This window comes from Opisthocomus hoazin, chromosome 21 (genome assembly GCF_030867145.1).
Source record: "Opisthocomus hoazin isolate bOpiHoa1 chromosome 21, bOpiHoa1.hap1, whole genome shotgun sequence".
NCBI lineage: Eukaryota > Metazoa > Chordata > Aves > Opisthocomiformes > Opisthocomidae > Opisthocomus > Opisthocomus hoazin.
Window position 1 is genome coordinate 16,229,526 of NC_134434.1, and position 25,141 is coordinate 16,254,666.

The following is a 25,141-nucleotide window of genomic DNA, read 5'->3' on the forward strand; positions in this document are numbered from 1 at the left end:
GGGGGGCTCCGGCAGCTCGCGATTCTCCCCGCTGCCCCCCGCTTCCAGCCCGACGGCACAGGAGCGCAGCCCGCGGCCCCGCGCATCCCCCGCCGCTGCCGAGCAAACCCTCTCCTCCCCCAGCACCAGCCCCCTCTCCTCCCCCAGCACCAGCCCCCTCTCCTCCCCCAGCACCAGCCCCCTCTCCTCCCCCAGCACCAGCCCCCTCTCCTCCCCCAGCACCAGCCCCCTCTCCTCCCCCAGCACCACCCCCCTCTCCTCCCCCAGCACCACCCCCCTCTCCTCCCCCAGCACCACCCCCCTCTCCTCCCCCAGCACCACCCCCCTCTCCTCCCCCAGCACCACCCCCCTCTCCTCCCCCAGCACCACCCCCCTCTCCTCCCCCAGCACCAGCACCCTCTCCTCCCCCAGCACCAGCACCCCGCGCCCGAGCTGCGGAGCAGAGGCTCGGTACCACAGCTACACTTCTGCGAGCATGGAACAAACAATGATGTACGGCGGTGAGGCCCGTTTAAACAGGTCATTATCTGTGTAATTGCTTTGTTACAAGGATTAATAATCATAACAAACCCTGCAGGTCAGGCGTTACCACGAGACAAGTGGCTCTGACAATAAGCAGCCACCACTGCATTTAGTAAGGATGCTTAATTGAAGCTAATTTTACAAAATGACCTTAACAGATAGCAATTTCCCTTTAATATGACAGAAAGGATTAGTTTTGTTCCATTTAAGGCACAAACCTTCTATTTTTTTCCCCCTTCACAATCTAACTTTGAAGCGCAGACTCCTAAACGCCCTTTTCTCCAGAGATTCAGGAGGCTGCGCGCAGCGAACGCTGACCTGCGAGGTTCTTTTCTCTTTGTTCACACAAAGGATTTCAGGCAGCTGCTGACCACAGCTCCTTTCTTTCCGAAAGCAGAACACCAAGGCCCTCCAAAGCTCACACCAGCGGAACCACGGTGGGTGTGACGAGTCCACCAGTTGCTGAATCTCGAGGGAAAAACGCAGCAGGCAGCATGTGTCTGTGCTGGCCTCCGTGCTCCAGCCCCTTGCTCCCTTCCCTCGGCAGCTCCCTCGCTGCCCTCACACCCTTCCACGGCAGCCAGCGCTGCTCCCCCCGCGCCCCTTCTACACAGTGGGAGGCTGGGAGAAAATTGTAGAGACTTTTAACTGTAGAGAAATAGGACCCAAATACTCCACAAATCTGATTAGTTTTGTGGAGTCTTTCAGAAATACAACACTTAAGAGAAAAATACCATGGGAAAGGATACGGGCAGATGAACGCACAGAAACCCACCGCCCCCGAGCGCCAACACGAGACGCAGGCGCCTCCGCCAGCAGCGCCAGCGCTCTCGGCGGGCTCTCAGCCAGCACAGGGACAGCAGCCACCCCCACGTCCCCAACACTTCACTCGCCCACCGCACACCTAGAACTCGGTGGCTCAGGAGGGGCCGTTCAGCACTAACCCAAACACTTTCATTTCCCTCAGCAGGCCCCACAGGTGCCACGACGCAGCTCTGAGACCACCAGCTGAGGCTGCGTCTCCCTTCACAGAGCCCCTGCCACGACACGAGCAACCCTGACGCTTCACAAGCGCATGAACAAAAACACCGCCCGCGACTCACTTGTATTCGCACGGCTGTGACCATGAAAAGAAACGTAGTGCAGGTGGGCACGCTCACTTGAAATCAGCATTTTCATTCGGATAATCATTGCGTGAGCCTGTTCTCAGTTGTCACCAATTCTATCGCAAAGACAGCTTTTATTAATGTAAAATAAGTTTCAATCATTAATTTGACTTCTGCACAGGGTCAGAATGTAAACAAGAGAAAGGACAGCTCGGAGGAGGACAGCTGAAACCACCAAGAGAGCAGAGAAAGCAGGAAACACATCGAAAGGGAATCACTGCCAGTAGCAGCTCAATGCCGAACTCGACTGACCACAGCAGCCCCTTCACACGGCGCTGAGAAATGGTTTGATCTCTATTGCACTTGAAGGATGTTTTTTCCACTCTCTCATTAGTACTTCTCCACTTCTCCATTAGTTGGTGCCACACCAACACAACCTCTGAAGTTAAACTTTGCAAAGCATCATTCTGAATTTATCTGTGAAAACAACAGAGCCGCAGCCTTGCTTCTGAACCAGCGTGGCCGTACCAGAACGGCAAGCATCTTGTTAAGCAGCTAACAGCTCAACTTCACCTCCACCTTTAAATTCTCCTGTTTAGCATCTCTGCCAGCATGTCAGAAGACCTACCAGGGACAACAAGGTGTACCTACTGCTGCCATTCAATTGCCATAAGAGGGGCTACAAGTCTTCCAAGGAAAACAGTGGTGCGGACGAAGTCTTTGAAAACATCTCATTAGAAAAATTAGTGGCCATGATGGTAAGGTCCTGTGTCACCTAATGTACTTGTATAATTCCAGTCAAAGCTGAGTCTCATCTACTGGCATGACGTTGAACACAGCGGTTCCCACTTTTACTGGCAGCAAACTATTAATTGTTGCCTTGGAAAACAATCGGTGAGGGTCTCTTCACACAGGCCTACTCCTCAAACAGAGGCGAGCCGCGAGGCCAGCTCTGGCGCGTGAGTTACCAGCACTGGGACAGGTGGTGTCCAGGGAGCCACAGCCCCTGCTGAAGGGAACTCGGAGTTCAAAGAACGTCGCGTGGAGCTCCCTGTCTGGTTAACTGATGCCCAGACCTGCATTTATGGCTTTCTCCACTTCCAATTATTTTCCCATAAAGTGATACCAGCAAACTCCACCAGGAAGCTTTCCTTCCAGTATAGTTTAAAATGGTCACAAAAATTGAAAGAGCTATACCAGCAGCAGAATTCTTGGTTTTAATAACTGTACCTGAGGAGGCACTTCAATAACGGGTTCTTTGGTTTGGTTACACCCCCCACCCCTGTTTTTATACTCCTTATGAGTTGAGCTGCACTGCAGGAATTTATAGATTAGACTTATTTATAAAGAACATTTTATAAATGGTTCTCTTCCCTATCTCAACCTGCTAACATAGATTGTACCTAATGAAACAAACACAAGTCAAAGCACATCACTTAACCATGAACAAGGCCTACGGTTGCAGAAATTTTCTTCCCATACATTCATATATCAAAATGAAAACCAGTGGCAAGAGAAAAATATAGCTATGCTTATATGATAGGCATTAAAGACTAATTTGTAGCAGCTTCTTTGACACTCGAATGTCAAGAATATCAGTTTTCATTTAAAGACTTGGGGATGTGATATGGCAAGATATTAAGCCTTTGTAACAACCTACAAGGATGAGGGGAAAAAACCCCACAAGTGAAAGACTTCAACAAACCCAAGCAACTCAATGTGTAACTTCACTTATAAAGACAAAACGCCGTATATAAAACAAACCCAAATACCACAAGTACAGCAAAAGCCTTTCTTCAAATCTCACCGAATTTAACAGACCAGCATGACGTTGTCCAAAGGCGAAGGAAGTGAAATGAATGGGGTGCGGTCTCCGGGCTGGTAAATCCTGCTACAAAGATGAAGAGATGGTATGGTGAATGGATGGCACCATTACTGTTCCTTATATTGCTATACCCAAAATTTTGACTGAACTAACAATGGTGTAGAGCTGGGTGGATTTTTCACCTCCGGGCAAATCAAAGAAATATGAGTAAGTGAAAAGCAGTCGTGTGTCGTCATCAGCTTGACTAACTGAGCACTGTCTCTTCACATCAAATGTCAACAGCGATACTTGTACAGTTAATAGTGGAAACTAAACTGGCTATCCATGACGCAGTTTTGAAAATGTCATGATTTCTTGTAAAACTGCTCACAGAGCAAGAATACTTCACTTTAATGACCCAATAAATAGTTCTGAACAGCCTGGTAACATTATCTGATACCGAGTCAGACCAAACAGAACAGAGGGGAAACAAGAAGAAAAAAAAAAAGCAAAGCATCAGATTCACAGAGTACTGAAAATCCACAAGTCCTAGTTCATTAGTATCCCTGAAAGTCGGTCTCAAAATGCTTTTTGAAACTACATAAACTTAGCAATTCTCTTTAATTTCTCATAAAATAGTTCATATAATTCTTATATGGCAGATGAACATCACAGAAGTTCATCATTAAAAGGGATCAGTTTAAAAAGCAACCTCACGAGAGCTGTAACCTAGCTACAATTAAATGGCGTTGTTTTAAAAGCATTTATAAGTTACTCGTCACCACAAGACATGAAAATCTTTGCTCCCCCTCCCCCCCCCCCATACTGTAGACAAAATTGTTCCTTGTGAACCTTCAACGCTTTCTTCGCTCCTTGCAGGAGAAAACAGGTCCCAGGCAGAGCTTGGAGACAAAAGGCTGTAATTCCCTAACTTAAAAAAGCTCTTTATCCCTTTTGGTACTTGGGAGACAATACAAAGGCGTAGCAACAAGAAAGTTCTCATCACTGGCAGCATCCTATCATCTACAGCTTTTATGGTGCTCGGTATATAAAAATAGTATGCTTCAAATTAGAGGACAACAGGAGTGGGTAAGAGAGGCATTAGGGTGCTGCTAGTCACATTAATCACATGTATTGATGGAATGCTGAAAGCTTTTCAGTGTGTCTGACAAAGCGGAACGGCTTCGGTAACGCCTCGCTCCAGTGTGTGTTCTGCCTCATTCTCCTTCACATCGTTCATTACGTCTCCTGGGAACACACAGCGGCCTCTTCTCCTGGCTGTCCTCGCAGCTCTCTGCTTGCCAGATGTTCAGGTGCCCTCTCCTCCTCCCATTAACACCCGACTGATCTCTCAGCAAAAACCTGCAGCGAATTTACAAATCCCTTTCTATACACCTGTAAAACAATCCCCCTCTGCTGTTTGACTGTGCCCGACGAGGGCTGTGCTTCACTGGAGTTGTGCCTTACGTGCCCTTGGAGAGCACAAGTGACAGCAAATGTCACAGGACGTACCAGATGCCCTCACCAAGTTTAATCTTGCGTACACCTACATGGTCACGACACGCAGGAGCTGCTGACACAGACTGAGTCGACTTTTGTTTACTTGCCTTTAAAGGTAGGACTTTAACATTCTGACTGTGCATAAAAAAAGGTTGGCAAATGGTACTTTTCTAAAAATATCGACATGGAGCGTCTAAAAACACCTTCTCAGCGTTCTATACCTGCTCTCGGCTGCATTTTGTTTGCTGCTAGATAGAAACATAACTGCAAGTACGACAGAGTCACGTAGACAGGTCTAAGATCAAGGCAAGCGGCATTCACTGCCTGTATTATTTCACCTATAAAAGTCTTGGATTAGACCTTCGTTACTACGCTAGTAACCTTGTTCTGGCGTTTGGTGGAGTAAGATTACAGTACAGTCTTCCCAAAATACACTGAGTGAAACAACTTAGGTCAAGTGTTTGAGGTACTCTGCAGTAGAACAGACACTGCCAGATTATTCTTACAGTTCTGCACTTTGAAAAGTTCCCTTATCTTAGGCAACACTCCCAACACAGACTATGATGAAAATTTCACTGAACTCAGAAGGACCAGTTGGGAGTCTGGGAGGGAAGCCACGTCTTGTGGTCCTTCATACAGCACTACCCTGAGAAAGTTTCGACAGCTACCCCAGCACAGTTCAAACCCGAGATGCTGACCAAGAGACTCTTTTCAGTTATGCATACTTCACAGATCTCAGGATCACATCCTCAAGGAGGCTAAGGGTAACTTCTTCACATTCTTGTAAACTCTTTCATGTCCCACTACAACCCAATTCACTTTCTTCAAGAAATCCCCATGCACCTGGCAGAATTTAAGCACATGAAATAGATCGATAAACTAATGGTTGGGAAACAAGGAACCTGTGATAGAGAACAAGGTGGCAACACTGCCCACAGAAATACTTCTACATATCTAGTTGCTGAAAAAGTCAATGACATCAATTGATCTCTCAGCTGTGTAGACACCCTCTGTGACACAGTGTACCTTATGAAAATATCACTCATTCAATACAAGAATTCAAGTGTCTGCATAACTAGAATACAGGAAAAATACTTTAAGGGGAAAAAAATGAAACTGTAATTCTGTAGTGCACAGTAGAGTGAAATTGTGCAATTACATTCCAAAAGGCGTGTCTCGGAACTGACTTGTTCAATACATAGAACTCTACATTTTCTTCCATTTCTAATACCAGATTTTTAAGAACACGCATACCATGCTCAGTTGATTAAAACAAGAAAAAAGCCTCTCAAATTTGGCATTTTTTTTCTCCCATGTTTCACATTCAGTTAGACTGATGGTGATTTAATAGTAGCTTCCTCCATCTTCACCTTTGCAGCAGCTTCATCTTTTCACCTTCCCTCGTCGCTTCACAACAAACGTGTCTGTGTTCTCCCTGAAGCTGGAGCAGGCATCATGGTATCCAGATCAAATGCTGCCGTAGTCCGAGCCACGGGCACCAAGAGCTGCCGCTGCTTCCCACTCCACTGTAAAGAAGGTCATTGTTCCAAAGAAGCCCACAACCACCATGATCAGCAGCTGCCACTGCAGAAGGAAGTAGTTGCTGTAGAAATACGCAACGGCAGCACAGATGGACTGAGAGAAAAACACAATATCAAAGATGATCAGCTGAGATATCCAGGCTAGTATTACTATACGAGAATTACCAAACTGACACACACACAGTTAATATGCAACTCTCAGTAGTGTGCTTCTGTAGAAGACATATAAACTTAAAACTTCGTTACACCTCAACATATGTCTTAATACGATACACTACAGATGTAGTTTTTACTTGTTATTTAAATAGTGTTCACTGCAGGAAGTGTTTGCGGCATTGCAAGTACAGTCCTCTGGTATTTGAAAACAGTTTGTCTAGAAACGACTCTGCCAAGGCTTTAAGACAAAATCCAGGAAACTATTTTGAGTTTTACAGCGTCACAAACTATCCTACGTCAAAATAGCTAGAGGCTTTGACAAGCAGTGGTGCTTACTTGCAATTTCTCATTTTTAAAGGTAAAATATTCACTACAGCTCGTATAAAGAATCTTTATACCTCATGCCTATCTCAAATTCTTACATATCACTGAGAATGATATACAAATGGAGCCGTGCACAAAGAAAAACAAGCATCTTTTTCAATCAAGCAGCTGTCATCTTTTAAACCTCGGCTCCCAGCAGCAGGTCGCTATTGGTGTGACCACACAGGAACAGTTTCAGTGCTTTGCACCACACTTTTCTGCTGACACCTCTGATCAACAGAGATCTTGGCCTGGCAAGTTCAGTACCACGTAAGACGAACGCCTGTGAGTGAAGTGCTCTATCCAAGACACAGCAGCTGTACTCATATCACATGAAGACTTTGCAGCGAGTCTCCACACAGCATAGATGCATTTATTTTGGCATTCTGACAACTTATGGACAGATAACCATTACTTAATTTTTCTTATGTCTGCGTACTCACCTGATAACTCCCAGTGATACAGTACAACATCCATAAACTCTTCAACTACTATTTAGACAACCTGTTTCCTTTTAACCCAACCCCTCTGTCAAAGACTTCATTGAGTCGATACATTCAGTAAATGATTATTTAAATAAAATCCAAGTCTGACTAACTGTACCAGCCCTTTGACTTTAAACTACAATTCCCAACACTTCTAACTTCCCTCAAAACTTGTCAGTAATAGCCCTCTGCTTATACAATCACACGGAGCTATACAATCAAGCTACTCCTACCTAAAAAACTTTTCTCTTCTGTGATAGATCAAAAAAAATAGCCTGAAATCCTTGGCAGAAACAACAATTGTTCTCAGCTCATTCAAAAACCGAGCCCAGTATTTCAGTAACACTCCAACCATCATACTTTCAAAAGGCTGTCTCATGTAATACCTGAACAAACTTAAAGATGGCAAAGGCAGGAGCACTGTCTTCTGAGTACAGGAATCCCAAAATGCTGAGGAGCTGGGTGTTGAAGCAGCTGTCCCCCAGGCCCAACAGAAAGCTGCAGAATATGGCCACCTCTTTGCTGAAGGAGAAAGTGAATCAAATTTAACAGCCATTCGTTCAAACAGCTTACATGGCTACAAATCAGTTTGGGCAGACTTATTTGGAAAGTGAGAATGGAAGAAAGTTATCAGACCTTATTGGAAAATAACTAGGAATGCCTGGCAAGAAGAATAGCTTTAGCAGATTTTAATTTCTTGAATGCTACGACTTCTGTTACTGTTACCTGCAGTCAATTCTACACTGAATTAGAACCGCTTGAAGAACTCGTCGTGGTGCTTGGAGCCACAAAACCCACCAGACAGTGATTAAAAGATGAGACACACATGGCAAGTTCATAAAAAAAATGCAGGAATACTAGGGAAATACCAATTCCTTTTGCAGAAAAATACTCCAGTTAAATATCGGATAGTCACCAGCATAGGCACAAACGCTTATAATTGCAAGTTAGCAGCTGTGCCTGCACAAACTGACAACCCTGTATTTTCACACAAATTGGCAAAAATACACCCCAAAAGAAAGTTGCAATGATGAGATAAAAGAGCTCCCCATATTCTTCCGCTAACGGCGGTGTAAGAGACAGGCACAGTTTAACATGAACCAAATTCCTGACATCCAGTACCATGGTCGCTGCTCTCACTGTTGTGCCAGACGCCAGGAATGTCAATTCTCAATGACAAGATTGGTACCAAATAGCCTCATGCTTTTTATTCTTATGCCATTTAAGCTCCTAAATTGCGTGCACTCTGGCAGAGTACCTACCTTTAATAAAAACAGAATTCCCAAAAGCTTTGCTATGGAGTCAGCGACAATACGGAAAAGCAGCTGCAAGGAGTTTTCTATTACAGGAACAAGCTCTTTACACACGCCTCGAGTTACATCAGCCAAAGGAAAAAGTTTACATACCTTGGAATCATATAAGCAACAGCATCCGTTCCTTCCATAGGAGCAATAGGTGCATCGTTTGGCATGTTGAAAAAAATTAAGTAAAAGGCTACGAAATGGACAACGATGCCTAGCATCACAACAGGGTTCCTGCCAAAGCGACTCTTCTTACTCAGCAAACCGAAGATTCCTCCACCTGTATGAGCGGAAAAGATTGGATCATTAAATCAGAACTGAACACGTAAAGAACAGAACCAAATGTAAAATACTGGGGGGGCGGGAGGGGGAACAAACCAAAACTGAAAACTTCAGATTATAAACTTCCCCATCTTGGACAACTGGAAGATTGGCAGACATGAAAACAGTTCCCCAGAGCCCGCCATAACCTCTGGGTTGCTAGAGATGCCTGGAAAGGCAGGCAGCAGATTTCTCAGGTGGTGGCCGATGAAGGCGCTTAACCTTTCTGCAGGTATTTCCCCAGCAGCCGCTGCTCCCTCCAGTACGGCAGCAGCACCAAGGGAAGCTGGACGGCCTTGTGCTCAGCTCTTTTAATGACTAAAACATGCACCTCTCCACGGATCCAAGTCACCAGTGAACGAAGACAGTGGTGGGGTTTTGTGGGTTTTTTTGAGGGGTTGTTTGTGGTTTTTTGTTTCTTTTTTTTTTTAAAAAACACTGCAGTACTTGAGTTTACTTAAAATTTACTTAATGAGCATTACCTGTATTCAATTTTATTCACATATCAGAACTCATTTAACACCAGCTAACTTTTTTAAAGAAAGAAATCTTCAGTGTAATATTTTTTAAATAAATTTAAAATAGTTACAACATCACTTAAGAAATAATAAACATGTAAACAGAGTAACAAAGTGCTGAAAATTCCCTAATAACGTCATAGCCTGGTGTTTCTCTCATTCCAAGCCTCAGGTATTTCTTTGCACTAACCCAAAAAGAATGCAAAATCTTAGGTTTCAAAGTGATCAGTATTTCACATCCTAGTCCACATTTACAGGATGTAATGTATAATTCATAGTGCAATAAGGAACCATGTTGACAATTTCACTTCTAATATTTCATTTTTTGTTTACATAATCATTGCTGGAGGCTTGAAAGACACTATTCAGTTAATACAAAAAGCCATTTTGAGTACCTACATCTTCATCCTGTTTTGTCTGTAAGGTAAATTTAGACTCACCTAAAATTTCTCCAACACCAATAAAAATACCAGAGAGACCAATGAGGCTTTTCTCTTCGCCGCCAAACCTATTCACAGCACCAATACATGTTCCATATACTCCAGAAAAGAACGTTAATTCCAAACCTTTGAAAGAAACCAAACAAAACCGATAGATGAACTATTATAAAAGTTATTAAAAAATCTTTTATATCTAAAGGCTGTTTTTCCCTAAAGTACCTTTCAGATACATATATTTAAATGAGGTATGTGTAATAGAAGCAATTACAGAATTTTAGACTATGTAATTATGACTCTCCTATGCCAGTTTACACAAACTGTTAGAAAAAACTCACTAATGAGTGTCGCTGGCACTTAGGTTCAGTACCACTTCTGTTGACACAGTCTCTACATACAGTTTACACTTCTGCTTTTCCAGCATTTTGGAATTTCCCATGTAAGGGCCTTTCCCCCCTCCACAAGTCATGGCTTTCCTAAGAAAGATTCCCTGCACCCCCAAATACCAGAAGAGCTTCTTAACACAGACTGCTACTTTTCTATACACACTGAACTAAAACAGACAGAACAACTGCTACATGTTTAAAATTCTTTTTTCTTTCTACTGGCACTACTGCGAGGAAAGGTAACACAGCCAAGTCCAACCAGCATGACTATCAGCAACCACCAGTGTAAAAATACTAGTTCCTTAATAGAAAGGATATTTAAAACAATGCAAAGTGTTACGCCTAAACAAGAGAAACAGTTTGAACCCAGAGCTGTTTCTAATTTGCCTCCTTTGCCTTTTGCTACTGCAAAAATACGGCACCCCATATCCTGGTCTCCACACAGCAGGCGACCTCACATGGTATGGGAGCTGCACAGCCTCGACAAGGGGGGAACTTCCAGCAGTCCTCACGATCCGACCATCGATTGTAGAAACACAAGCTGGCTCTGGGTGGCCTCAGGGGACCCTGTGCCGCCCCACCTGCAGTGCCACCATGGACAGGAGCCACCCGATGGCAGCAGCTCTTCTCTCCCACGCTGGACTGATTTTTTTCCTGCTACCAGCGAGATCAAATTTCAGATTCATCATGAAAACCTGATGAACTCCCTTCCCTTGTTATCTTGCTGCACGTTCCCCTTGCTCTAAACATTTCATAGGAATTCAAGTTAGTTAATTGGGGTTAACACAACACGGGAGATGCTGTGAAGTAACTTGAAACTCAGACTAGTGGCTGGTGCAAGCTGACTTTGTAGCTGCTATGCTATTTCGCTACCAGAAGCTGACTGCAAACTCCAGCAGATGTTAGGGCACTGTTTATATTTTGTTCATGTCTAAGTCTTTCTTTTCACCTACAACAGTTAGAAACAATTTTTCATAACGGTGACTCAGAGCTGAGGTTCTCAGAAGGCATCTATTCTTCCTAAAACTGAATTTGATCACGAACAGAACTACACCTGAAGTCAAATAAGGAGTAAAAAACACCCCCAAAATCCATTAAAGGATTCCAGTAACATTTTATAGTATTTTTGTGGAAGAATCATTTTAGCATATGGCAAAAATAAACGTATCTTAATGTTACAACTCATACCCTGGTCTAGCAATGGCAGACCAGGTTTAACTACAGTGGCTAAAAAGAAAGAGAGCTCTTGCCACAGCAAATACTAGTGACAAAAATAGCTGAAAACGGCTAGACTTTTTCCTAGTAGAACCAAAACTAAAATGCAGACTGTTAGTAAGCTCCCACGCCTCAGTGGAGGGGACACTGAAAGTGTACTCTACAAAAATAATTTTTATTCATATGCAATGCAGTTGCGTTAAACAGCCTACAGCCGATTGGTAGTATAATGCCAAATCACACAAAAACCTGCTCTGTAAACTTTGCTTAATCCTCCCTTTGGGTGACCCAGAACTGTACTTTACCAAGCATGACTACATCTATCAGCATTTGCACATTTATGCGCAGCCCTCCTCCCATACAGAAACATTTCCCAGAACAAAAAAACATCTCAAGTAACTCATTCAAAGTCAACTGAACTATTCAAGTAATGTCTGGAGAGAGATGGAATCGCACTCCTGCCCCAGGGCTGACATTCCAAACAGTGCCCGACACTGCCACATGATTACACACTCCGCGTGCTCCATACCTGTGTAGGCTGTTGTAACACTGAGCAGCAGAATCTCCTTGGTGAAGCTCAGCTTTATAGATTTCTCTGTAAAGACACAATAACGGAAATTAATATAACCGATTACGCTATTAAGACAATCTACACCTTCTTTTGCTCTTTGCAAAAATAGGTCAAAATGATGCAGACTGTGACTTTATCACAGTAAACAGAGCACTAAACAAACCAACTGTGACTTGCCCTTTGAAAGAAACGCTGTTACCTAAAATCCTTTTTTGTAGGAAGTGCGAGGGGAGAAATATTAAAAAGGGGATACACAGTTTTCAATCAGCAGAGAGTTTTCTGCTCACTGTACTTTTGTACTCCCTCTCAGTTCATGGTGATTGTCTCCTAAAAGTAGAAATAAATTCTCAGTGAAGATCCCCACATTCTCAAAACAAACTTAACAGTCACAGGCAGACCACAGCAAACTTCAGCGGCAACTGCAGATGCTCCAGTTGAAAGCTGTTGGTTTTAACCGGTATAATTTGGTGACAAAATAAAACATCATCTAACTTCTTGTTTATCTTGTTATGTTAGTGAATTTAAAAAAAAAAAACAGAACAAAACCAAATCATCCCGGCTTTCATGCACTAGCTTTCCCAAGCGGTCCCCTGTTCTTTTTGGGCTCATCTGTATAAGGAAGCTGTTGTAAAGTAGGTTGGATCTGAAACTACATCAAGGCAGCACCCCTCCAAATTTCTCCTGGGCTATACTAGTATGTAACTGAAGTCTACTTCACTTTCGTTGCTTGCAGTCAAGCTTTGCATGGTATTGTCACCTGAAAGGAGCACTTCTGAAGTGTCGACAGCCAGCTCACGCCACTCTCACATCAACAGTAGTTTGCCCACATGTTAGTTCCGTGGTCCCCACGCTTCTCCGGACGCGAGCCCCATTCTGGCTAGGCTCAAAATCGCACACACTGATGTAGACAACCGAAATCCTAGCAGGCTCAAAACTCATCAGCCCTGTGTCCCTGTATGAACTGTCATCTCTGGTCTGAAAACCACTGCCATCTGGCTGTCATTTTTCCAAGCAGGCCATCCCTGAAGTCTATGTTTGAAGTGCAGTAACTGAAATGCATTCTTAAAACCTTATTTGCTCACAAAATTTTGTTCCAAGTGATCTGTACGTGATCACATTACCAGCAGAATTATGGAGAGCTGGGAAGGGTTCATCAGTATGTTTTGAAACAACTCTTACATTAAACAGTACTTACTGAAGGCAGCCACTGCTCTCGTCATTTTGGTTTGTGCAGACCTGCATAAAAAAATGACTTAATCAAAACGGAAAAAGAATAACCACACTGTATAGCTCTGGTCGAAGGCAGCTTAATTTTTCTTATTTTTGGTACATTTTCTATCCCAGCACTATATACTGGAATATACTAGTATATTATTAAAAGTTTCTGAGAATCTAAACCACCAAACACAAAATTTCTTTGCTTTCCGTGCCAGTGAATGCCATTCAAAAAATAACCTGCTTAACAGAATCTTTCTTCCAAGCATTTTTAGCTTTGATTATTTTTTCACTCGCATACTTGCTGACGTTTTTCTAATATTTTTATTGTTCTTTGGATGTAGCAAAAATATTTAAACTGATGCCTCAGGCAAAACTGTACTGAACGTATGTGTTTGTGTACCTATGCATTTCTAACATATTTATCAGGGTTGGCATATATTTAGAGGAGATACGAAAAACATGTTTCAGTATGTAAAAGGTAACCTATAAAAGGGAGTAATTTCTGCTATTCCAGCCTTGAAACTGGGCTGATGAGGGCAAGACAGACTATGAAAGGCAGATCAGTGTTCAATAACGATCGGTGGAGAAAAGAGGTAACAGGTGTCTTTCCAAAGGCACTTGCTTATTAATGGGAAAACTTAATGTGCAGTACCACACTCCACCCTTCAAAACATGTCATATAAAGAACATTAATTCTCACTTGTTAAAGTACAGACACTTTCCTTTCAAGTCTGTAAATTCTACAGGTTGTTTGTAACATTTATGTTTCCCGTGCAGAGGGGAAGCGAATGCACCATGTTCCACTGAGGAGCAGGAGCACAAACGAGTCTATGTGACAACACGTCACTGCCGTAAGCACTTACGAGCTGTCCCGCAGGATTTCATTAGCAGAATCTTCCTCCCCTGGAGCTTTTGTGTCCTCTTGTTTCCTAATCAGAAAGAACAGAACTGTGCCCACAAGACTGATAACAGTCAGAGCAATGAAGACAGTTCTGCGATCACTCTCTGTGGAAAAACAAAGAAGAGTCATAACTAGATGTGCAAAAGCAACTCAAACAGTTCAACTACCTTCAAAGAACTAATATAGACATACTACATAACAGTGTTTAAAATGCATACTAATTTTCTAACTTACCTTCCACTTGGAGTAAGAGGTACCCAGCTGCTGGCAAATTCCTGTCTCAGTTTTATGACGCCAATAAAATATTGGCATATTAAAGAGTGTCACTCACATTTTCTGCCATGCAAAGGCTATGACCAAGGAGGAGCCAATTAACAAAGGAAGTGCATAAATTATTAGCAGAAGAAAGAACATCTTTCAAGACTTACATAATTCAGAGTGGACATAGCAAAGTACCCCAAAACCCTTCAGATTTCTAACAAACCTCTTCACCAGCATCAGAAATATTAGCACTGTATCATCAGCTGGTACGCTTGTAAACTACAGAGGCCTCAAACCCACTGAAACCTCACTGTCGCAGCACACACTGAGCAGCTGGAGGGAGGTGACTGCTGCCCTACAGACGAGTTGTGCTGCACTAACCAACCTGTCCGGCACAGGAAAGTCTGTAACACAGAAGTCATTCCCATTTATAAATATTAATGAGAAAATAAAAAGGCCAAGAAAGAGCTAATAGTTGCTTTCAACATGTGTGTGATTCTGAAGGTATCGCCTATGTTTGTGTTTTCTTCCCCTTTAGCTTAAGGGTAAATATAAAATTGTTCTACATCAATTAAAAATAACAGGTATGATTACAGCTCAACAGGAGAATATGTGCTTCACTTTGAAATGCCTGTAAACTTTTCATTTAGGTAGTAAACAGAAAGAAGATCTGACAGTGTTTAAAAATCACTTCCTCTGATACCAACATTTTTTAATAAAGACGAGTCTCGAGACATTTGAAGACGGGGGAACGTAACAGTACAACTCCCTCATAGTTAATTGCTCTATTTTGTGGTTAGAAAGAGCAATGAAATTTAGAATGCACAGAATTTCAGGCCCACCAGATCCAAAGTGCCTCCAACACTCCCAATAACATTTAAGCCTTTGTGTTAAAGATGAGGCAACGTGGGAGCCGACCTTTAAAAATTAACCTGTGCTGTGCTACCTAGCTCACGTCTGGGGAAACATGGAAAGACAGATCTAAGAGAGATGTGAAGCGGACTGTTCATCTCAACAGGGCAGTATTTCTGAAGCCTGATAATTATCATTTAAAAGTCAACATCTTATTCCTGACTGACTGCAGCAGATGTACCCTCATCTTCTAAACGTTAAAATAATTGACCATTCTAGTACGTATTTTACTTTAACACTACAATAAAGAAAACTCTCACAATCATTATAAAACAGAACAATCGACCCTATGTACTTACAAAATGTTGGGTTTCCAGCAATACTCGGGTTTTGTAAAGTCTTGCATTTTGCTTTATTTTCACCACTGTCGTTTTCTTAGCCGACACCCCCCCACCTTGCCTTACTTGCTTAAGCAGAAATCTCTACTTTAAAACCAATGAGTATCAACCACTATCCAGCTTCTTAAGAATATTAAGTTTGCTGTTCTCTCTCCTGATCTTTACCAGTCTAGCACAATATCAAACAAACAAAAAAAAAACTATAATATTAATTACAATCCCATTAGGAAGTTAGTCTTCATAAACTATGCCAAGAGAGGAATATCGAGCTCTTGACACGCTCTTCCAGCGATGCTGCCAGCCGAAGCAGCAGCAGCCCACTCTCAGGCCAGCCACACATCTCAACCTCTGTCCTGCTACTGCTTTGTGCCAGCACAACGATCAGTGCAGCCATGAAGGGAACTAGGACGGGTTTCCTTTTGTTTCCATTATTTTGGAGGTTAATCAGTCTCCAAGCTGACTTAGAAGGATGCTCTACACCAGGAACTTACTTTGGAACAGGACAGCGTGTATATTAAACACGTAGCCATTTCAGAATATCTTTCCCCCAAAATATGTGTATTTTGGCATTCGCCTGTCTGCGCCAGGAAAATCCCAGAGTAGCTATTGTGGAAAACCTTATTCTAAACTAGCATTCTGAAAAATTTCATAGATAATATCCTAAAAGACGGTACTCAAAGCGCATTGCATACAGGAAAACAACATAATGCATAATACAAGGGCCACAAGTTCCACGGAACACTGAACCAAAAGCACACTCCAAAAGCAGAGTCTACCTAACAATGAACTGGAAAAAAAAAGTCTGCTATTGTGTAAGTTTCTTGACGCTTTCCAGTTCATTATGTGACCTGTTTATTCATGCTACCATATTTGAAGGGATGGCCTCCCATATAAACAAGCATTACGCACCTGATATGCGCGTCTTTCCTTGCCAAGCGAAGTATATATAGAGGTTTCCAAAAAACAAGCTGTAAGCAAAAAGGACAACAAAGGTGAACAGCACTTTTGTGGCGGGATTAAGACTGTGGCATCACAGTAATGTTATTCTACGCAAAAAGCAGCACAGGACAATTGTGAGAGAAATAAACACACGAGTCACTCTCCATGCAAACTCTACATAAAACTTCAACACAGAGAGGATTCTCCCCCATAATGCTGGCTATTCATTTACAGCAATCCAGACACAAGTTGGTAGCAAAAATGAGGAAATCTGCATCTAAATTGCCTCTCTAATTTTAGAGGGGTATAAGTTAGAGAGCCAACATATTTATGCAGATGATTTTGTAGTACTTCCTTAGAACAGTCATACATCCTGTCCAAAGTATTTCCCAGCGATGCTACACTGATTGTTAACAGCTCAAGGGAAATTCTGTGCTCCTACCTACAGTTTCCTGCAATACTGTAATGCTGAATGAACAGTGATTCAAAACAGCCTCAAAGTCAAGTCTCTTCATACAAAACCACACATTTTACTCACTGTAAAACACACAACTAGTTGAGTTTGCAGAAATTGCTACTCTGATGACATACTGATGTGTTAATTGTGGAACCTGAAACTCCAGGAACACCAGAAGTACGCTGCTGGTTCAGACTGACGTTCTGCTGTCCCCACAGCAGCGTTAGCAATGCCACCTAGTGCAGGCTCACCAGCCTCAGCGCTTCCTGCGATTCATTCCCCTCGTTATCTCCCAGCATCCAGAACCGCTGTATTAGGGGGGGTAAAAGGTGTCTCTCTCCAGGAAACATCTGTGGACCTGTTGCCAAAGAATTCATCTGATCTTGCTGACACCACCCAATTCTACACCCTCCTGCAGCAGCAAGCTCCAAAGTTTAATCACCCATTGTGTAAAGAAGCACTTTATCTGTTTCAAACCAACCCTCATCTAGTTTCACCAAATGACCCGAGTTCTAGTACAGCAGCACTGGGGGAGCAACAGTTCTACATTCAGCTCACCTGCTGCCTTTGTGTTTTAGTAACCCATCAGTATAATCCTCCTCAGATGCTTTTTCTCCAAAGAAAAGAGCCCCAGCCTTTTTAGTCTCTCTCCAAGTCAGCAGCTCTATCTTCTTGCACATTTTTGTTCTTTTTCCCTAAACCCTAACTACATTACACTCTCACAAGGGGCACAAACCATATCGGCACAAAATACTCCACAGCAGCAATGCAGTGTCCGCTGCCTTGCTCTCACCACCTTTCTTGATGCTGAGCCTTCCGTTGGCTTTTTTGGTTGATGCAGCACTCAAAGCTTAACAGCAGAAAACTACCACCACCAAGATCTCTTTTCTGACTGTCAGGTCCAACTTTAGCATTTTCACTTCAGCTTGCCAGTGAGCAGCAAAGCCCAGCTGCTCCCTCAGGGAAGGAGGGCTAAGAGCCAAGTGGGATAACGCATCCAGCAGAAAAGGGGCCTCACCAGCTACAGCTCAGCTCTGCACTACTCGAGCAAAGCAAGCAGGGCAGACCCGAAGACTGCAGGCAGGGTCAACCAAGAGTCCAGACCATCACACGAGTCAGTGCTGATGAGGCAGGTCTCAGGTCAAGACGAGAAGTCAGTCCACAGGCCAGAGTCCGGTCCAGGGATCGCCACACAGGTCCACAACGACAAGTCAGAACAAAGCCAAGGTAGGAAGTCAGTCCAGACCAACAAAAGCCAAAGCCAGGCACAGCTGTGACTGAGCTCCACATCCAGAGGAGCTGAAGGCCCAGGGCTGAATTTAAATAGGGCTTCTGGGCCCATGGGCAGAGGGGAAGGGTATGGTGGAGGTGCCAGGTGAGGTTGTTCAGGATCATTAGGGTTTATTGGTGCATGCAGGATCCTGACACAAATTAGCACAGGGCTCCACAATCAACAAGATATCTGTTGCACAGGTCGAATGCTCCCTTAACAGAAATGTGTCTTTTTAGCATGTCGAGAGCAGAGCCTTGCAATATGTAACTTCAATTCGTTGTTCTATAACGCACAATAGCAATAGAAATGTTGCTTCCAGCCTTCTCTCCCATTTCACTGCCTGCAGGGTACCAGTGGAGCATTTTTAGATGCAGTCTCCCGCTTACCAAAAAATGTAAGAAGTAGAATGCGTATGCAACCAACAAAAGATTAACAAGTAAAGCTTACCTGGACTGTAACAGTGCCCAAAATACTCCACTGTTCCTTCCAATGGTGTTTTCATCAGAATTTACAGTCAAGCAATTTCCCTGTGCCGTCCACAGTACTGAAATATACAGAATATATTGCTCACGAAATAAAAATATTTTAGAGGTCATGTAGCAAAGAGTAACAAGCAGGGTAAGAACAATGCTTACCAGCAGCTGCAATGCCAATAAAAACAGAAGCAGTGTAGAAAGCCCATGTAGCAGGCTGGATAAAAACTGCAATGTATAGGCTGGAATAGAACAGATCAGTTTATTGCAAATAGACTTAAAGTGGACAACACTCTTTAACAATCAGGTATCTCAGCTTCTTCTAAATCAGCTACCCTCTCTCAAGTGACGTTGGAAAATAGTTCAGATTGTATATGAAAAAAGGTAATCTTTTTACTCCACTAAGGATGCAGAATTTTTTTTTATGTAATCATTAATCTGAGACCACAACCTGTTTCCAGCAGGCTGAAGCACCCTGCAGTTACACATCTACTGATACAGCCAGTTGCCTTCCTCAGCCAGTGCAATTTCACGTACAGAATGGTAGACTCAGAAAAAACGAAAGAAGGTTTCAAAGGAAGCAGACAGAAATTCAAAATTATTACTTACCTATAAAATATGCCGCTAACAACCATCGAGAGTTGAGGTCCTACTATCGCAACCACTGAAGGTGATACAAGGTTCGATGCAGAGAATACCCCATAAATAATAGACATGCTACATAAATAAACACCAAAAGATGATTAGGTGCCTAAAATACAGGGTGTAACTAATTTAAGAATGCTCAGTCCATTCCAAAGTACCACGTTAAGCACATACAGAAGTAACTGTGTAACTTTCATGGTCAAACATTTCCTCCCTTCCCTCTGCTACCTTCACTCACTGCACTCTACGTGGGCATACAGGAGGGTATGGCGTTTCCTGGACTGCTGAACAGAGCTCCAAACTACGGCAGCAAGCACGTCCTGTAACTTACAACACGCGCTTGTCAAACTGCGCCCTAACAACAGTTACTGTATTTTGCGCCCAGTACTTCTAGAGGAGAATGACCCAGAGCCTCATTCATCTGTCAGTGAGGTTTTCATTCTCTGCCAAACACATCACAGAAATTTTATAGATATATTTTGTGCCAGTTCTATATTCAGTTTAAATTAAGACAGTAAACCCTTCAAAGCAGCAACCAGGTTTTCCTATACGACAGCTTAATTCGGCGTACAGACAGTCCCGATCGTGCTCTGCGAGTTTGGCTCTGCCAGTGCCACAAACAAACAGAACGGCTGTTTGTGGCTTTGCTTCTCGTCCTTCCAACTGCTCCTTTCACATTTCTGTTGCAGTATTTCCTGAAAGTTGATCCACACTGCCTATCCTACACAAACACACAGAGGTGTACGAGGGCAAACAACCAAGGCCTCAGTCAGCAGTTTTATTTATTTTAAAAATTCCACATTCTTTATCTCCTAAGATAAAATGCAGAGAATGTGATGACCGTATGGTGTTTTTTCTCCCTACAAAGAAAACATGCAAAACAGATATGTAGTTCAACTAGAAATAATTCAGAGTAGCACTAGAGTGAACGTGAGAAGCCAATGTTTTAAACTGCTTTAAGTATCTATGAAATCGTGAAGTCAGCAGAACACTACAATTTGTTGAGAGTATATCTCTGCCAGACGACATCATATCTCGCTTTGCCCTGCAAGGAGCACAGGAATAAGGAGATCTGTGTAAATTACCTTGTGTAGCCGCTGCCATGAAAATCTGTGTTGTTCAAATTTGTGATAACAGTTTGCTGTAAGAAGAAAATCATTAGTTTGAGAACACTTGCATTTGTCTGAGGTCAGTACTAAACGTTACAATTAATCATTAATAGACTCTACAAAGCACTTAAAATAATTTAAAGCATTAATTACAACTCACAAAACCTCCACAATGAAGGTGAAGGAGATACTTGGCAGGGAAACATCTGTTTGAAGCAGTAACTAGTACTTTAGGATTATACCATGACTTCATCAGGGACTTTAAAATATTTCACAAAACTTTTGTTTCATAAAACACCTCTCTTAGGTAAGTATATGTGACTCTCTTAATTTAAAAAGTGGAAAAGAAAGGAGAAGTTTCAAAATACTCTTAATTTGACCTAACTATGAGCTTCTGATAAGAGTTTCTGTTCTTTTCCGTTTCCCATTATTTCCCTGTTCCTGTTTTTCCCCTTGAATCAGCTTTCTGATCACGAGACCATGTCATTAGTTGGACTGGTGGGCAGTTCCGACTGAAAGTCAGTTGTAATGACTTTAATGACAACCAGTTACATGATTGCACCATTGCTAGGTCCAGCTGGGTGAGGTGCTGTGAATTCACTGCCGAACTTCTAAGCTCACTGACCTGCACTTGCACACACATGTACAGCATCACGCTGCACTGACTTTTACAGGAACTACCCTAAGTAGTTACTTCTGTAATGCAGTGAAGAACATTTATATGTCTGAACCCAGAAAGGATTCTTCTTGCATGCAAGAAGAGAGAAGCTGTAAGACCTGTAGGCTCCAGAGGTGTGCTGAAATCTAACTGTCCTTCAGGCATGTAACTAACACTGAGAGCAATGCCAACAACTCGGCAAGTTAAGAGGATCTGGGCTACATATGTCAGTAGCAGGATTCCAAAAATTTAAGTAGTACAGTCTGCTTTTAATAGTAAATTTGGATTATGTTATGCCCAATCTCGCTTCAGCATGCAGAGACACATAATAGTAAAGCAGTTAATTGTTTACTGAGACAGAAGGTGACTTGGCAGTTCTAGAATTGTGGAAGTCTGACTACTTATCAGATGTTATCATCATACTCCCCCTCAATGTCTAGCTTGTTACCACAGAAAAATATGTTAGATTAGGAAAAACACTCTAGGAAAAACTAGGGGCATGGTTAATAGTAACAACTTAGGCAAATATTCTGAAAGAAACTATACAGAATCATCAGAAATACAGAAGGTCTGAGCTAATACAATTGTTAAATACTGCAAGTGTGAAAACAGACACTATTTTAAGGTTGAAACAATTGATAGGATTCATTAATTTTCTACTTCCTAAGCAATCAGGCACAATTACATATGCTGCTATGCTATCTTAAAGAAATAAAATGCTTAATTATCCAGTTAACAACTTAATCTCATTAACTCTAAACCAGAAGAAAGGAGACAAATGTCCCAAAAAAAACCCCAAGTAAAGCAACTCTTACATTAGAGTACACAAAAGACAAGAAATTATGAATAACTGTGACAGAAATGTGGCACGTTTTGAAATTCACACCTACCGCAATATTACCACATGTCTGGAAAGCAGTGAATATAAACATAAACGAGACTCCCAAAATAATTATATTGAAAAGTTTTTTTGATTCAGGAGACATTTTGTGTTTTCTTGACAAGTCTTCAGCTTCACTCTGGAAAAGCTCTATTTTCTTTTAAAAGTTGCCTCTTCACCTCTGTTAAACACAAACAAGCAAAAAGAATGAAACAAAATAAGCAAGCTTCAAAAAATATGATTACTTAGGGCTACTTATTTGCTGCAAGGACACAGCCATCAACTAATCAAGACATCCGTTAACCCTCTTAAATCACGTACAGCAAAATCAGTAACACAAAACAAAAAAAACCCATGAAGCAAGGTCTGGTACAAGAGGTAAAGCCCAAGCTTCTCTCTACCGTCTCCCATGCAGTCAACAGAGCAGACTGCAGCATGTCGCTTCTTCATGACATCTCTTTCCCCAGAGCGAAGCAGGTTTCCAGATACCAAGCTAGTTTTCAGCTCAGTTTCTTGCCAGTGTTCTAAAATCAGAATTCTGGTCCACAGCCGTTAAATCACCTGACGAGGGGAAGATGAGACATTCAGAGACACGAGTCATTTCCACGCATGTGGGACAGGAAACCAGGAACATTGCACAATCGAGACCAGCTGGCCCAGCCCTGCGAGCCCTTGTGCACGATGGGAAATGCAGTTTTATGAAAGCACCCTTTTGCTACTTGAAAGGGTGGAAATCTCCTAATCCTTGAAATAAAAAGTTTTGTAGTGGTTTTGAATAATTATCATCTTCATCCACTAAATAATACCCAGAAAGATAAAAAAAAGTCTCAGAAAGCTGTCTAAGAAAACTTTCTAATGAGCTGAATCCAAACACCCAGAGGGTCATTCCAAAGGGAAAAGGCTTCCCACGTGGGAGAAACGCAGCGTCTCAGTGCCACCGACACACACGGGCTGCACAGCGCTCCTGCCCTCCGCTCTCTCGGTGACTCGGGAAAGCGTTCGCAACCTTTCACTGCTTTGTCTCAAGGAATAACATTGTATTTTAGTAATTACATACCCTTAATATTTTACTTGAAAGTATTTCTAAATAATAAATTTAAGATTAATTGATCTTTAAGTTTTGGAGATCTCTGTTCACGCGTCAGCAGAACTGAAAGAGGATCACACGTCTGGTCTGGACTGAACGGCTGCTTTTCACCGTTACAGCCCCGTGGCTACGCTGTGGGGCTCCAAGTCAGGACTGGAGCGTTCAGCTGCACCAGCTCCACTTCACTGATGGCCAGAGAGGAAGGGAAGCAAATAGAGGATTGACTGAAGTAAATCACCAGGTTTTACCCCTCGCATGTACAGTAAAGGACTTAAGCAAAATCCATATCCCAGCTATTGTTACACATTTACCTCTTTTTTAACTCCTGAGCTGTACTTTGTAAAAATATAGATTATCAATTTTTTACTTGTGGAAGAAAGTCAGTACAACTCTTCAGAGGCTGCTCTACAAAGATCCAATTACAATATCAAGGTGTTTGGTTTTTTTACACAAGCAAAGTTCTTGCCTTCCTGTTCCAGATGATGAATGTACAGTAACAGATGTTTAAGGTCCCCTAGGCGCTGTCCCCCACTCACACCTCTGTCCCCTTGGGCCAGCAGAAGCATCCACCTCCCCGCACTGCGAACTGGGCTGGGTGCTGGGCCAGTTCCCCCGGCAGCAGCTGGCACTGGTCTGCAGGGACTGCGGGACACGGGACACAGGAAAGCCCTGCTGCCACGTGAGGAAAATCCCTGCAAATTTCTCCTTAAGAGAAAGGGCTTCAGGAGATGAACTGGAAAATTTTTAATCAAAATTCTCTGGGCAGGAAAATAACATAGCATGAAGCAATGCTAAAGGTTAAAACCAGTACTCGTTTATTGCCTTTCTGAAGTCTTTCGTAGCAAGAAATAAACTGTTGTTTCTCGGTTTGTATCGATGCCATTGCTTTTTTTTATACTTCTTCAGTGCAAAAGCTTTTATACATAATCACAGTAAGAAGAATGATTTGAACTCTAATACCGAATGTGCTTTCTCGAGGCCGTCCTTGAATCAAACCAACCTGGTTTCTATTGCTTTTTCAGCACGCCATTACAACGCGGCCGGGCAGAAGCGCTGATCGCTGCTGTCAGATGAGCACTGGGCAGCACGGTTCGTACCTGCGAGCTCGGCCGTTTTACTCAGCGCCTGCAGCAACGCAGCAGCTGCTTGCGGGGCGGGGCAGCGGCCTTCACCGCACCCCCGGCCAGAACTGCGGCCGCCCGCCCGCCACCCTGACGGGGAAGGGCACGGCGACCCCGCCCGGCCGGGCCCTCCCCACCCGCGGCAGAGCGGGAAGCCACCGAGCTCCCTCAGCGCGGGGGGAGCGCCGGGCCGAGCCCGCCCGCCCGCCTCCCCTCGCAGCGCCCGCCCCGCCGCGTCCGCCATTTTGAGCCGTCCCCTCCCGCCCGCGCGAGGGACGCTCCCCTTCGCTAACTCTTTTTTTTTCATTTTTTTACCGCGCGGCAGGGTTTCCCGCCCCTCCTCCCCGCAGCCAGCGCACGCCTCGCCCCGTTTCCCTTTTTTTTTTACCGTTTTCGGCACACATTGTTCAAAATTTCCCCGCCTCCGCCGAGTCCTTCCGGGTCCCGGCGGCGCCGCCTCACCGGGCACTTCCAGCGGCGGGTGGGTCGGTAATTTAGAGGCCGATTTTCCGCGCGCCCTGCGGAGCCGCCTCCGCGATCCGCGGCCGGCGAGGAGAGGGGTGGGAAAAAAAAAAAAAAAAAGTAAAAAAAATAAGGAAAAGGCGGCGCTGGGGGAGGGCGGGCGGCGCGCGCCGGGAGGCGC

At 43.4% G+C, this 25,141-nt stretch overlaps 1 protein-coding gene across 9 annotated transcripts; it reads right to left on the bottom strand.

The window, feature by feature from the left end:
- Positions 1-493: 493 nt before the first annotated feature.
- MFSD11 (major facilitator superfamily domain containing 11) lies at positions 494-25,068 on the bottom strand. Of its 9 annotated transcripts, none has more exons than XR_012765967.1 (15): positions 22,692-24,350; positions 22,301-22,471; positions 20,729-20,784; positions 19,608-19,715; positions 19,161-19,240; positions 18,973-19,069; positions 16,766-16,824; positions 14,308-14,449; positions 13,422-13,462; positions 12,185-12,250; positions 10,058-10,183; positions 8,884-9,058; positions 7,864-7,999; positions 6,303-6,567; positions 494-3,519 (listed from the first exon to the last, which is right to left on the bottom strand). XR_012765967.1 is itself a non-coding variant. In XM_075440586.1 (15 exons), exons 3-15 carry the CDS (start codon positions 22,394-22,396, stop codon positions 6,400-6,402), a joined length of 1,350 nt encoding a protein of 449 aa, XP_075296701.1. In that variant the 5' UTR covers positions 22,397-22,471; positions 22,692-22,851; positions 24,887-25,068; the 3' UTR covers positions 494-6,399. The 9 variants fall into 9 exon arrangements, 8 of the variants coding, with proteins under 8 accessions (XP_075296701.1, XP_075296703.1, XP_075296706.1 ...); XM_075440586.1 differs by adding an exon at positions 24,887-25,068 and having other exon boundaries at positions 494-6,567; positions 22,692-22,851; XM_075440588.1 differs by lacking the exon at positions 22,692-24,350 and adding an exon at positions 24,887-25,068 and having other exon boundaries at positions 494-6,567.
- Between the last annotated feature and the right edge of the window lie 73 nt (positions 25,069-25,141).